Source organism: Pleurodeles waltl, chromosome 6, assembly GCF_031143425.1.
Source record: "Pleurodeles waltl isolate 20211129_DDA chromosome 6, aPleWal1.hap1.20221129, whole genome shotgun sequence".
NCBI classification, from domain to species: domain Eukaryota; kingdom Metazoa; phylum Chordata; class Amphibia; order Caudata; family Salamandridae; genus Pleurodeles; species Pleurodeles waltl.
The window spans coordinates 1,572,669,772-1,572,683,479 of NC_090445.1; the positions used below are offsets into that span (position 1 = coordinate 1,572,669,772).

The following is a 13,708-nucleotide window of genomic DNA, read 5'->3' on the forward strand; positions in this document are numbered from 1 at the left end:
CAGTGGCGTAACAAAGGCCCCAGAGCTCCAGGGCGCCCCCTCAGCACAATACACAGTGCACAGCTGGCAAGCCCCTGACTGGGTCCGGGGGTAAGGGGGCCCTCCAAGCACTTTGCTGGGGGGAGGGGTGGGGAGTCAAGTTCCGTTACGGCACTGCCTGAGCACATCTGTGTGAGGATGAGAGCACCCGTTTGTTGTCCCATTTCTCTAAGCAAAACGTCTCTATTGGAGAGGTATTTCGCCTGTGATAATGTGATCTGTACCTTTGGAGATTTAACTACAATATATTCATTCATATTAACTACAGTATATTCATTTGTTGCGCATCCTTAGAACCCACCTATATGACACCGTCATGCTCTAGGGCGTAGCTATCAATAATTCAGCAGATGTAGTGGCACCAACGCCCAGCGATCTAAGAGGGTGATTAAACATGATTATTTCTATATTTTCCGCCTAAACAGTGGCATGGAAGGCATTTCCATTTATTGCCTTGGGGCTCCTGGCTTCCGTGCTAGGCTTCTTACCACAATGTTTTTATTGTCTCACTTAGGCCCAAATCAAGGCCCTAAATTGCCCAGCGATAACTGATTCATTCCTGAATGTTGTGCACATAATCATTGGGGTTGCTAAATGGGACAAAAACCGAGACCTGCCACAGGAGCTTTGAAGTGTGAAGCATATTTCACCCATCTTACTTCCCTCTACCGCGGTCTCAGGAGCCAAAACAAATTCTTGTATCAACCCGTAATAGTGAAAAGGCTACTGTACTAGGACTCCAGCCAGAGATCCCTGGTTCAATGGCCGAATTTACAGAATGATACCCCCACTTGACTGTTTTCAGTCAAATGTCTGGAGAGCATTCCTAGGCTTTCTGAAAGTGATACCACATTTAGTTCCTATTAATTTATTGTATCACAACGAAATAGTAGTAAATGAAAATGAAAAATGTTTAAGCTTTTGTATTGGAAAGTTTCAATTGTATTAAGGACTTGGAGGCGAGGATTTTGCTTTCTCTCCAATCCTTGAGGAAGTTGTCCGTCTCCGCAGCTTGGGGATCTGGTCTCCAGCTGAAGAACTTCTCCCATTGATCATCCAGACTCAACGCAAATAGGTCCACTGAGAATAGGCCCCATCTTTTCCTTATGGCTTAGATCATCAACTGATTTAAACTCCACAGGCTCATTTCCTGAAGGTGCCTGGAATCCCAGTCTGCCACTTCCTCCCTTTGCCGGGAAGGTGTTCCCGAATTACAGAGATGTCATTGTCCAGAGAGAAATACCAGAGACTCTTGGCCAACACCAATAGAGTTTTTGATCGTGGCATGCAGAGGTAGTTGTTGTCCTGCACCCCTGAGAGATTGTCCATTTTCAGTAGCACACAGCACTGCGCTCTCTCTGTGATCCAGCGACATATATCAAAGGAGCTCACTAGAAGTTCTAGAAAGTTGATATGTAACAGTTATTCTTGAGCAGACCATTTCCCTCCTGTTGAAAACTCTCCATAATGGGTGCCCAACCGCTTTTATGATGTCCGATTCTGTAACTATGCCTGGGTTGGACCCTAAGATTGCTCTCCACTTCCACGTTTCCATGTACATGTGCCACCATCTAATTTTTCCTTTCGTGTCCTCTGTCAAGGGAACCTTTTCCGACTATGCGTAAGTGATGAGCTTTCATGCGTTGAAGGGCCCTGTAATGGGGAGTGCCTGGAAATATCAATAGGATGAACGATAAATGGAGTCTTACCACTCGTGCTGTTTGTCTTAAAGAGGTCTGCTCAATTAAAAGAGTCTTGCAGAGTTCTTGGCCAATCTTTGCAATGTTTTTCATTGGGAGACTCAGCGTGGGTTCTCGGGAATCTATAACGAACCAGAGGAAGGTTTTTCTTTGTGCCATAGATAGTAGTGATTTCTTTGCGTTGATGGCAAACCCCAGGCCTTCCAAGAGATGCATGGTCATTTGAAGGTGTTCTTGAATTTTCTTTGGGAATTGGTCTAATAATAGGATCAGGCGCGGCTCCTCCGTCTGAGCGGAGGAGCGTCGCCCTCCCGCCAGCAGCAACCACTGCAAATCCTTTTACATGGAAAGGATAATAAACTCTGTTCTGATCTGAGCAGTGTCAGGATTGGCGCAGGGCAGGCTGGGGTCCTGTGCCTGCAGCAGCGATGGGAGAGGAGCGGCGCGTGAGCAAAGCAGGTAAGTGGTTTTAAAAATTATTTGTAATAAATTTTCTCCCACGCCCTCCGCGCCCCCTTCCCATTCCCCCTGCCACGCCCAGCCCCGGCCACGCGAGCCGCTCCTGAATAGGATGTCATCCAGGTAGACTAATAGGCGAATCCCTTGGGCTCGCAGGGTTTCCGTGACTGGGCGTAGCACCTCAGTGAAGCACCATGGAGAGGACGATAGGCAGATGAGCAAGCAGGTGAACTCATACGGTGGGTCCGCCCACATGAATTGTAGGAATCAGCGATGCAGTGGAAAGATGGGAATTGTGAAATAGGCATCCTTCAAATCTAAACGAACTATCAAAGCCAATGGTATTAGGATGCCCCACAGGAGGTGAATTCCTTCTCTCTTGTTGTGGCAATACACCAGCCATTAGTTAAACTATTGTAGGATGATGACAGGACATTGGCTGTCATCCATTTTTTTCCACCAGGAAAAGATTGCTTACAAAACCCCTTGGAGGAAGTTTAAAAGGGGATATAAAACCTTTGTTTAGTAGTCACTTCACTTCCTGAGTTTCCAAGAGGGAATCTTATTTTGAAAGGGATAAAGGTCAGGGAAATGTCTCTGAATAGGAGTCCCATAGAAGTCTATGTGGAAGCCTTGTATTGTCTGGAGGACCCAGGCGTCTGATGTAATATTTTCCCAATTATATACAAATAGAACAAATCACACTCCCACTTTTAGTTGGGAAAAAGGGAGAACACTTACCGGAATCAATGTCTTGTGAGTTTCCTCGAGGTCCTCTTCTGCCACCTTGCTGATGTTGGCCTCTGGAAGGGTAGACACCTCCAAACCTGAATCTTGCTATTGGTCACCCTGATAGCCTTGACTTCTGGGCAGGTAGTTGAAAGGGAGTGGCTGGCCAAGCACCGCTGCCCACACAGGTCCCAGGGAAAACCTGTTGGTCAAACATCCAAGCCTTGACTTTTTCCAGGGTCTCCAACAAACCCCCTTGAGCAATGGGCCCGTCTCTAAGGATGCCATATCTCCAAGCTTTGGATCCACCTTGATTAGGAGGGATCATCTGTGTTCATGGACAATACACAGTTAGCATTCCATAAAAGCATGATCGCGTACTGTGCCCAACCGGAAAAGATTTCTGGAGAAAATAGGGAACTTGATTGTTTGGCCTTCTTGGCCATGTCCAGGATTTTCATTAAAGACCCTGTAATGTCCAACAGTTTATCCTGGCATGACCACTACAAGTGGTCAATGCCTTTCTTGGGGTCTCAGATGTACTTTCCTATGGAGGTGGCCATTCTAGGGTCAATCTCTGTAGTCAGCATCACTTTTTCTTCTAAGGAGGAATGGGGTAATTCCACCATGAGATGAGCCCAGTTTCCTTCCCTAAGGGTTTTCTTAGTCTCACTGCAACATAAGTCGCCACCTTCTCTACCAGGACCCATTCAGAGGAACTGGGATACATCAGGTCATCCAGATCCAGCATATTTGACGTGTCTGAGTTCTGTGCTACGGGAATAGATGTAGTTCCTGAGTCAGAGGTTGCATGCTATGGCCAAGATGTGCCTGGGCCTTCGTCTGAGTCCGTGTGGGAGTTGTCCGCATTGTAGTCAACCATATTTAGGGCATTGGGTTTGCTCTCTAAGTTTGACTGGGGCTCGGAATCTTCCTATCCCTTGCCCAGTGGGGCAGAGACTTGGGCAGCCGGTGTATTCGAAGGGGTTAGAGATTGAGACAAGAACACCCTTTGGAGGGAATACAAGGCATCCAGATCTATGCCTTGCACATGCTTGCGTTTAGCCCCCATCTTAAGGGGAGTTTAATCTGGGAGACCCGCTTGCTACATTGGTGGTTGTTGGCCTGACGGGGATTCCATCAGGATGAGAGGTTCTGGGTAACAGTAGGGTAACTGCATTAGTTTGTGCTCTGGGGGGGGGCACTGGCTGAGGCGACTACTTGATCGATAAATGCTTCCACTAGGTCTCAAAACTCATTGTCAAAGCGAAGGAAAGTAGGGAGGGATAACATCTTCCTCCAAACTCTATATGGTGCATTGTAGGCTGTTGTTTGCAAATGCAGAGAAGACTGTGATGTGAAGCTGTGGTACTGCAAGTAGAGGTGCCTAAGGCTCTGCACCCTTGGACAGTACTCCCTTATTATATCTTAGGAAGTTGCACTTGCCTCTCCCTGTGATATAAAGGCAGATTCTACTGCCTGCACTGTCAATACCGACCCCTATTGGGGCATCCAGTTGCATGGCACACACCTGTTTTGGTATTACCTGAGGCAGCAGTACCAACCCCTGTGTGGGCATATATACTGCAATATGGAAGGCACTATTGTAGCGTGTACAGACCTCTTGTTAGGGGTGTCTTGTGCCAGGTGCCATTGGAGTAGTGTGCTCTGCGCCTCTATGGTGCACTCTTATTTAGAAGTGAGCACCCTCTAGGGAACGTAGGGCTTCACCGTGTTAAAGCGGACCCCAAAATCAGAAAAACACCCGCACTGCATGAGGAGCAATAAGCTGTGCTCCTGTCGCATCACCTGTTTTGGGGATAAAGGCAATTATGGTAAGGAATCCAAATACCCACTTTTTTCCAATAAAACTCAAGCAATAGGAGAGGCATTTAACTTGTGACTGTGGAGCAGCAAAGAAAGAGGGGGCATAGCAGCCGAGAATGTATTATTGTTGGACCCTCAGTATCACTACTGGTTGATGTTTTTCTTCTTCCTTTCTCTATGATTGATGGGAAAGGTAGTTTCTGCTGATGTTAAACAAGGCTGCTGTAAAACGTAATGCGAAGAGCGAAAGCATAATCCTTGACTCCAGTCCTGACAGAATTCCTGGGATTGTTTTCTTGAGAACATAATCCCACTCGCCAATAGCCAACTATAAACTATAGCCAATGGATTAACCACTAATCTTCGTTTCCTGAATAGCATGCCACATGCCATAAAGAGCTCCAAGCCTCTTCAGAGGTAGTAAGCGCTATATAAATACTATCACAATGCAGTACAATGCAATATATATACATGAAATAAATCAACCGATTTATGCTGAGGTACTGAAAAGAGGCATTGCTGTGAGGGATGAGAAATGTAATAGCACTATCAGTGTAACATTTCTCCATTTGCTTAATATTTTTTTTAAGGTATTTAAAATTGAAAACTGATAAAAAGAATGTTATTAGTGTCAGTGTCAGACTGGGAATTCCCACTGGTCTAACTACGAATAAGAGAAACCCAGTGCAGACTTCTAGATGCGTTTTATTACTGTTATTATTCTACTCTTTTTTGATTTCCATACGTATTTATTGCAGTTTTACAAGAATGATATGAAGTAAAGTTAAAATAACATAGGAGTAAAAATCAAAGATACAGGATACAGGATAGATAGTCAAAACAAACAGCTGAATTCTAGTTGAGCTTATTATAGTACATGCAAACATGAGTTGGATAAAGTACATTTGCTATTTTGTATTGCAGTAGGGATACATACAATCACATACACACACACACACGTCTGCACGCACGCAAACTGTAGAGGGCCAACTGCAATGTGCCTCTGGGGCATATTTGGGCCAAGGCAGCCCATCCTGCTCCAACAGCAGTCCCATAGACTGCGAGTCAGCGTATAAATTCCAGAGAGGCAGAATGGTCAGGCCAACCCTCTACACCACTAAATTCGGATGTTAAAAACCCATAGTGCATATAATGTTCGTCTAGGCTCTAGTTACAAATTTTTTCGATTCCCTGATATTTATGAGGATTAACACGTGGACACAATGGGGGTCATTCTGACCCTGGCAGTCGACCGCGGAAGCACCGCCAACAGGCTGGCGGTGCTTCCTGGGCCATTCTGACCGCGGCGGTAAAGCCGCGGTCAGAAAAGGGGAACCGGCGGTTTCCCGCCGGTTTTCCCCTGGCCCAGGGAATCCTCCATGGCAGCGCTGCTTGCAGCGCTGCCATGGGGATTCCGACCCCCTTCCCGCCATCCCGTTCCTGGCGGTTTTTACCACCAGGAACAGGATGGCGGGAACGGGTGTCGTGGGGCCCCCTAACAGGGCCCCATAATGATTTTCAGTGTCTGCTTTGCAGACACTGAAAATCGCGATGGGTGCCACTGCACCCGTCGCACCCCAGCAACTCCGCCGGCTCCATTCGGAGCCAGCTTCATCGTTGCTGGGTCTTTCCCGCTGGGCCGGCGGGCGGCCTTTTGGCGGTCGCCCGCCGGCCCAGCGGGAAAGCCAGAATGGCCACTGCGGTCTTTTGACCGCGGTGCGGTCATTCGGCGGTTCCCGCCAGGCGGGCGGCTACCGCCGCCCACCGCGGTTGGACTGACCGCCAAAGTCTCTGCGCCGTCTTGCAATTTTTTCTCCAGGAAGTTACCTCAAGGTAACTGAAACAGATTTGTGTCTTCCATGATGCAGTAATATCAGGCCCACCAGGCGAATTTTCTGCTTTTCTTTAAATGACTTGTTTTATGTGAGAAATTTGCAAAACTCAAGTTAAAGCACATTTGCAATGAAAGTCAAATTTCCTCTGGACTCTAAAGGAACCTGATTGAGTCCAAAGCTGGCGCTACAGGGATGGTATTACGGAAAATGCCTGCGGGCACAACAGGAGTGTGCTCCCACTTTGGTATTGCAGAAGGGGCCGCAGACTCTTGTACTGCCTCTTCTCTAATACTGATAGCACTGGCACACATGCAGTGCCAGAACTGTCATGAGAGAGCATTGTCCCATGCAAATGAGCAAATCACTTTGTCTCTGCACCTGAGCCGTATTAAAGACACTGGCCGAAAGGCAAACATGCCCTTAAGAGGCGTATTGGAAGGGTTCTGTCAGTGCGCCCCCTCTGGACAGTACTGTGGCAGGTGACAGTGGGTCCCATGGACCCAACAGACATCCCACTGCAGGTAGGTGCAATCACTCACTGCATCTGCCTGCTAAGGGATCTCTCTCCTCTACTCGAAGTGACGGCGGATTGCCACCTACACAGACAAAACATGCAGCTGCTGCGCTGCCTATAGGGCAGCGGGATTTCGCTGCTGCCCTAACAGCAGTGCAGTCATCATAATAGGATACACTTTCCTTCTTTGCCCTGACACACCTGTTTAAAGATGCGCCGTGGGGCAAACAGGTGAAATTTGTTATACCATGCCCATCTGCTTTCCATTTAATATTCAAGAAGCTGCACTGGAATGAGCAGGTCCTAGACCACAGGAAAAACATGTATCTTCAACAAGAGCAATATGAAGTTTCCTCAAATATAATGCGTTTAGAGTTTGTCCATAAAACATTTTTTGCCTGTGTTTTAAATCCAGCTACAATAATACTTGCAATAAGCTTCCCAGGAAGATATCATCTATCCATTTTGTGACAGCTGACTCAATATGGAGGCTGGCAAGTTGACTTATTTCTTAGTAGTGGCAGGAGTTCGTCCTGGATTCAAAGAAGTTGGAAAGGACAATGGGAAACTGCCACCCCTGGCCAGTGCGGTTTGGCAGCATCCTCTCCCAAGTAATAGTGACTACGGCTGCTTCAGGAAGGCAGAATTGACTTAGAATCTGCTTTTAGAAGGAGATGTATCACTTCACCTTTTTACAGCCATGCAAGTTAGCAAATGGTGACAGTCCTGCCTGATTTGGAGCCGGGGAGGGAGAGGGCGAGGGCAGGCTGGCTAGAGATGTAGCAGGCCTCTCAACACCTAAACTAGTGGTAGGCCTGTCTATGTCCCAAATCAATATTGATCAAAGGTTAGTGTCTTAGTGGAAGGAGGTCACCACCGTCCACTCCCCAGGTGAAAATAAAGGTGTTGTCGGAGATGAGCTAATCTCCGACATTATAAATTTGACAGTGTTATGGCGGCTTTTTAATAGCGAAATGGTTCAATGAACTTCGGAATAGTAACTCATCCTTGTTCGGTCAGCATATCCTGAAGGGCAGGTAATGAATTTCCTCAGTTTCCAAGTGCGTAAAATAACAGTTCCAAAAATATAAGGACATCTAATTGCACCCTTATTCTAAAGCATGTTCATTACAGGTAGATACTTCCTCAGCCTCTCGCTAGAGATTTTGGTCACTTTTCAATCAGCTGCTAGAAAGCTTTGGAGTGCAGTGTGGTCCCCTTTCGGACATGAAAACATTGTTTTTACATTTTATTTGCATTTTTGATAAACCCTAGATACACAAAGCCAAAACAAATGTAACATAAAACATGCAGCATGTACAACAAATGGATCATGCTACGAGGAAACAGACCACACATAAACTGCAAGCGTATAGTAGAGATTAAAGAGGGTTTATGAAATGACCGCAACAGAAACCCCATTGTGGGGTGCATAGGAAGCATCACATGACAATAGAGGTAGGCGAGGAAAGTAGGGGCGCTAAAGTTTTTCATTTATGGCTTAACTCAGCATAACATTCCTACTCAGACTTCACGCTCAGTAAACAATTCTTCTGCCCTCTAACCATAGGACACCTCACGATGGGCTGAATAGGAACTATAATCCTGTCATATTGAGAGAGATGTTTCTGATTTATTAAGAATGTGGGCCTAATATGTTCTGAACATTTTCCTAATAAAACACAGTACACCTCGGAAAACTGTAATTCCCTCTGCTTGACTGAACTGGGCCCGATCAAGGCCTAACCTCCATTTTGAATCTAAACGCAGCCTTGATGTGTGCATGATGTGTGAGTGTTTTTTCACTTTGCAGCACGCATAATAAAATATGCACTATGACACGCTCTGTACTGACATACTGTTCTCAAAGAACACTGGAGAAAGCCCTTTTGCTACATTCAAGGCTCTTCGTGCCTGTACCATTGTAGACCTATTCATAATGTAAAATTGACATTGTTTTGTATGTAACTAGATTTGCATGGACTCATCCGATAACATTAGGTCAAAAGGGGTTGCTTCAATATTCATTAGGGGATTGTGTTAGATGATGCTGCCTTACGTTTTGTACCCTGATTTGTCAATCCTTACAATAATGTGATCACCTTATGCAGGCAATGTAATTTTCGCTTGGAATTTTGTTGTATAAGACCAAATATTTGGAGGTGAGCCATTGGTCTTCTTTGCACCGGCTTAAAGAGCAGACCCAGTCACTCTGGGGGTCATTCTGAGTTTGGCGGATAGAAAAGACTGTCTGCCAAACTCCAGCGGTCAGGTTACCGCCAGTGGTGTCCCCTTCACGCAGGCCCCATTAGGTGTTTCCCCCATCAGGAAACAGTCCCCAACATTGACACTGGCTCATAATTGCCAAGTGCATGGGCAGTGCAGGGTCCCCATGGGGCCCACTGCACCCTGTCGACGCCAGCCTTTAAATGGGGGGGCTACAGTCATGTAATTTCTGATGGAGAAGGGACACGTAATCCCCAGGGCAGCGCTGCCCTGACGGATTAGCACCGCCAAACCGACCAAAATTGATGATCTGGCAGTGCTGGTGGTCCGACCATTGCACGACTGCCATGGTTGTAATGTGGTTGCCATACTTCCACATTGGCGGTGGTCCAACCGCCACCGTGCCCCTGGCGGTTTCAAGACTGCCAGGGTTGTAATAATGCCCTATGTGTTTCTTGTTTAGGACTTGGAACATTTTCACTCTGGCACTTGACTTCATGTCAGACTCTGTGCTGCATTCATTTGAGCTGTATGCTATTTCCCTATATTAATTAGCCATGCACTTGATAAACTTTTATTTTTGCTTTCTGAATTGCCCTTTAATATTTAATAAACCTACATGGTTTATAACTTTACTGTACTTGAGCCCTTTTGACTTAAGCATTCTTTAATTGACTATGCTGACCCACTGCCTCATGTGTTCTTGAGGTTAACATCATCTCTTATCCTCTGGAGGTGCCTTATCCTAGAGTATCTGATAAAGTAGCACCAACAATATATCTCTGGTTTTATTTCCCAGATGCATAAGATCCCTGTAGTACTCTTCTTGTTCAGTGCAGAGCATCTGATCTCTCTCGCACATTTGTGCATCATAACTAGGTGCTTGCTTCATTATTGCCAAAGGTTATCCTATGTTTACCTAATAAAAGATCAAGCCCATTTAAGCATATATTCTTGCTGTAGGATCTTTAGTTTTGGCAGTCACTGTACTATTTAAGACATTGCCTAATGGTTGTCTCGCTCAAAGAGGAACTAGCCAGTGCACTTTTTATACCATGCAGAAATATGTTCCTCCTTTTAGATTACTGCTGCTCCTAAAGTATGTTATGTTCACTTTTTATTCTAGCTGCGGAATCCTTCCGACAAGTTTATCTATGCCACGGTGAAGCAGAGTTCGGTGGACATTTATTTTCGAAGGCAGGTCGAGCTGAGCACCATGTACCGACATATGGAGAAACACAACTATGAGAGCGCTGCTGAAGCCATCCAAGCTGTCCGGGACAAGTAAGGGCTCTTTATAGGACACAGTGCTGCAATCTTCTTTGGCAGAACGGGAGAAAAAGAGTTTTCCGACAGCTGGTTAAGGTGTATATCTAGATTCACTGACAAAAACAAAAGTTAAAGTGATACGTTATAATTAGGCATAATAATAGGATCTGATTTTGTTTTTAAAAAGAAACCTTACAAATTCACTGAAAAACAAAGGTTAAGGTGGTGTTGTAGTTAGGTGACATTTTCAGTGCGAACATAATGTTTTGCACCCAAAAATATACTGAAATTCACAAGTTATAGCTTCAGAGCTAAATATAACGTGCGCCACCGCCGTGCACTGTTTATGACCTCATATAGTGCATCACTCATATTATGTTCTATGACATCATTAATGACATCACTGATGACATCTCATATGACATTGATGACATCACTTATGACATCCTCCAATGAGGATGTTAGTTTGTTTTCTACTTTGCATAGTGGCAGGTAAGTATCATCCTACTTCCCTACTTAATTTTTTAAACCTCTTTGCTGCTAATGGGGGTAAATATTTTTCAAAATGTTGATGCTCCTAGTTGGTCACGAGGTAGTGAGCACCTTATGAATGTTTGTGTACAAGACTAACACTCTGTGCAGGTGACAGTTGATGACTCGCACACATGTTTGATTTATTTTATTTTTAACGTTTTTAACAGTGCAAAAGTTGTATGTAGCAAATACCATGAATTGTAAGCACCCTTCAGAATTTAAGGGAATTGTATCAGCATGATGATTTTTATATAGGAAAGACAACTGTGTGCACTGGATACTCAGGTACCTGTGCTTGATAGGCCACTGAAGCTGATGTATCTATAATGCTTTCAACAGAGCATAAAGGGTGTGGGTAGTATGACCTGTAGCACCTTCAGGCCTTGGGTGTTTACAATGCATAGTCTCTCTTTGCAGAGGGATTTGCATAGAGTGAACACTGCTTTTAATAAATACTGATAAAATATTTTGTGTTATATTCCTCTTGAGATTTGACTGTCTGCAAACAGTGTTGTACAGGGGTAAACACTCTGCACAGAGTACACACTATTTATAGTACCCACTTTTCTACTCATGTCTGCTTCCTTTCTCATGAGAGGTTTGCTAACTATTAAGGGTTTAATACACACTAAAGACTGTCCGTAGTCAGGCATTATTTACATAACAGGGATTGAGCGTCTGGAAGAACTTGGTTTTCTCTGAACATATAGTATACAGACTGAATATTGTGTGCAGTACGAGTTAGACATCTATTTGTGATTGAATGAGCTTGGCTACCAGAATATCGTATAGTGTCATTGTTTCACACAAAACAGCTTGCTTCACCTAAGTGGGTTGAATATGTAATGGCACTAATGTTTTTTCATATTATTGTGAGCTATTTTCTACTTACTTTCACACCTCTAATGCCATGTTCTTTTATAGAGTAATGTGTACAAAAGTAGCTTGGATAATGTCATCAGTGATGTCATCCGTGACGTCTTTTGAGATGTCATCAGGGATATCATAAATGATGTCATAGAACATATCATGAGTGATGTAGTATGCAGTGCTTGCTGGGGGTGCAAGTCATTGTTAGCTCTGCTAACAGGTCAGTTTTTATGGTTTTTGGGCTCAAAACGTTACATTGGCACTGACATTTTTACCTCAATATAACTTTATTTTAACCTTTGATTTTTCAGTGAATTTCCTAGGTTTTGTAATGCAAATTAAGTTATAATTACATTTCCTAAATATTTCTAAATATAACAACTCTTTAACCATTGTTTTTTTCAGTTAATTTCTAGGTTTTTTAATGTAAAGTAATATTATATTAACATACGTAGAGCCTACCCCCTGCAATTATTTTAGGGGGGGAGCGTTTGTCTCCCTCCCTGAACCCAAATGGGCCCTGGGGCCAAATCCACATACAGAGCGGGCTCCCACATAACCCCCTCCCCACGTATAAAAATAAATGCCAGGCCGTCATGTTGTTTTTGCCTCAATACCTCATGACTCCGGTGAGATTGCAGCAGAAAAGGCCAATGTACTTTTTTATTTGGTGCCTGGTGGGGTTGGACTGGGGGCCCCCTCTGGGTCCAACATACATGGCGTAGACCGTCAGGATAGCCCTACTCTCATCCTTATACTATTTTTTTTACTTTTTAGCTTCATGACAAGGGAGTAAGACCCCGAGTCTTGCATTGGTTGCCAGCAAACATTTTCTCCATGTTGCTGGCAGCCAATCATAGCTTTGCTCCTTCAGGAACAAGATGGCCTAAGGGGAAAAAAGTCCCGTGGGTAAATCACAAGGCTCTATATTTTTAAACAGGATTCAAGGGACTCTCACCAGAGCCCCTCCAACCCAACCGTTCAGATATGCAAAGATTTCTGGAGCCTAATATCTCCATAGGTGCTAAACAGATTTACATCAAATCACACACATCACACTTTCTGAACCAACAGCTAGCTTCCTGCCCAAAGTGGGGATATAAAGATAATACTCGCAAATGCCCTTTGTGAATTCCTAAAGCTGTAAGCTTAGACTTTTGGTCTAAGTTTAGACCAAAAGTTTAAGTTTATCTTTGTGAATCGGGTCCATCGTTGGGAGTATTTGTTGATTTTACTCCAGAAGCATTGTATTGTGTTTAACATTATGAGTGATATATAATAGTTTGACTGAATATCTTCTTGCTGCCAGTGAAGAGCCTACAATGGAGGGGGGAGATCTGTGTGCATGTCTGTAGATATAAAATTAATAATGCAACTGAGTTCTGAATTCTCTAAAGTTATCTCATGGCTGAGACAGGAATCATTTGATTCAGACCATTTGCATAATCAACTTTTGAGAGGATGAATGATGTTGTTATAGCCATTTGTGGAAATGCAAGATTGGGTAAAATGTGACAGAGTGTCTTCATAGTGCAGACGGAAAACTTGATACGTTTCTCCAATTGGTTGCTAGGTGACAGTGCAAAGCCTGTGACAATGCCATGATTTCAACCATCTTCTGATATGTTTGGCAATGGGCGTAGATCATTTGGCCAGACTACTAATAGGTCACATGTTTGCATGCACTACAAGTGAGAATTTTGGTT

At 44.4% G+C, this 13,708-nt stretch overlaps 1 protein-coding gene across 9 annotated transcripts in view; it reads left to right on the forward strand.

Annotated features, from left to right (window-relative positions):
* Positions 1-13,708, forward strand: part of GRIN1 (glutamate ionotropic receptor NMDA type subunit 1) — a 775,019-nt gene that overhangs the window by 521,690 nt on the left and 239,621 nt on the right. For all 9 annotated transcript variants that reach the window (XM_069241305.1, XM_069241308.1, XM_069241309.1 and 6 more), the window contains one exon: positions 10,456-10,613. In XM_069241305.1, coding sequence (XP_069097406.1) covers positions 10,456-10,613 — 158 coding nt within the window. The remainder of the gene's footprint in view (positions 1-10,455; positions 10,614-13,708) is intronic.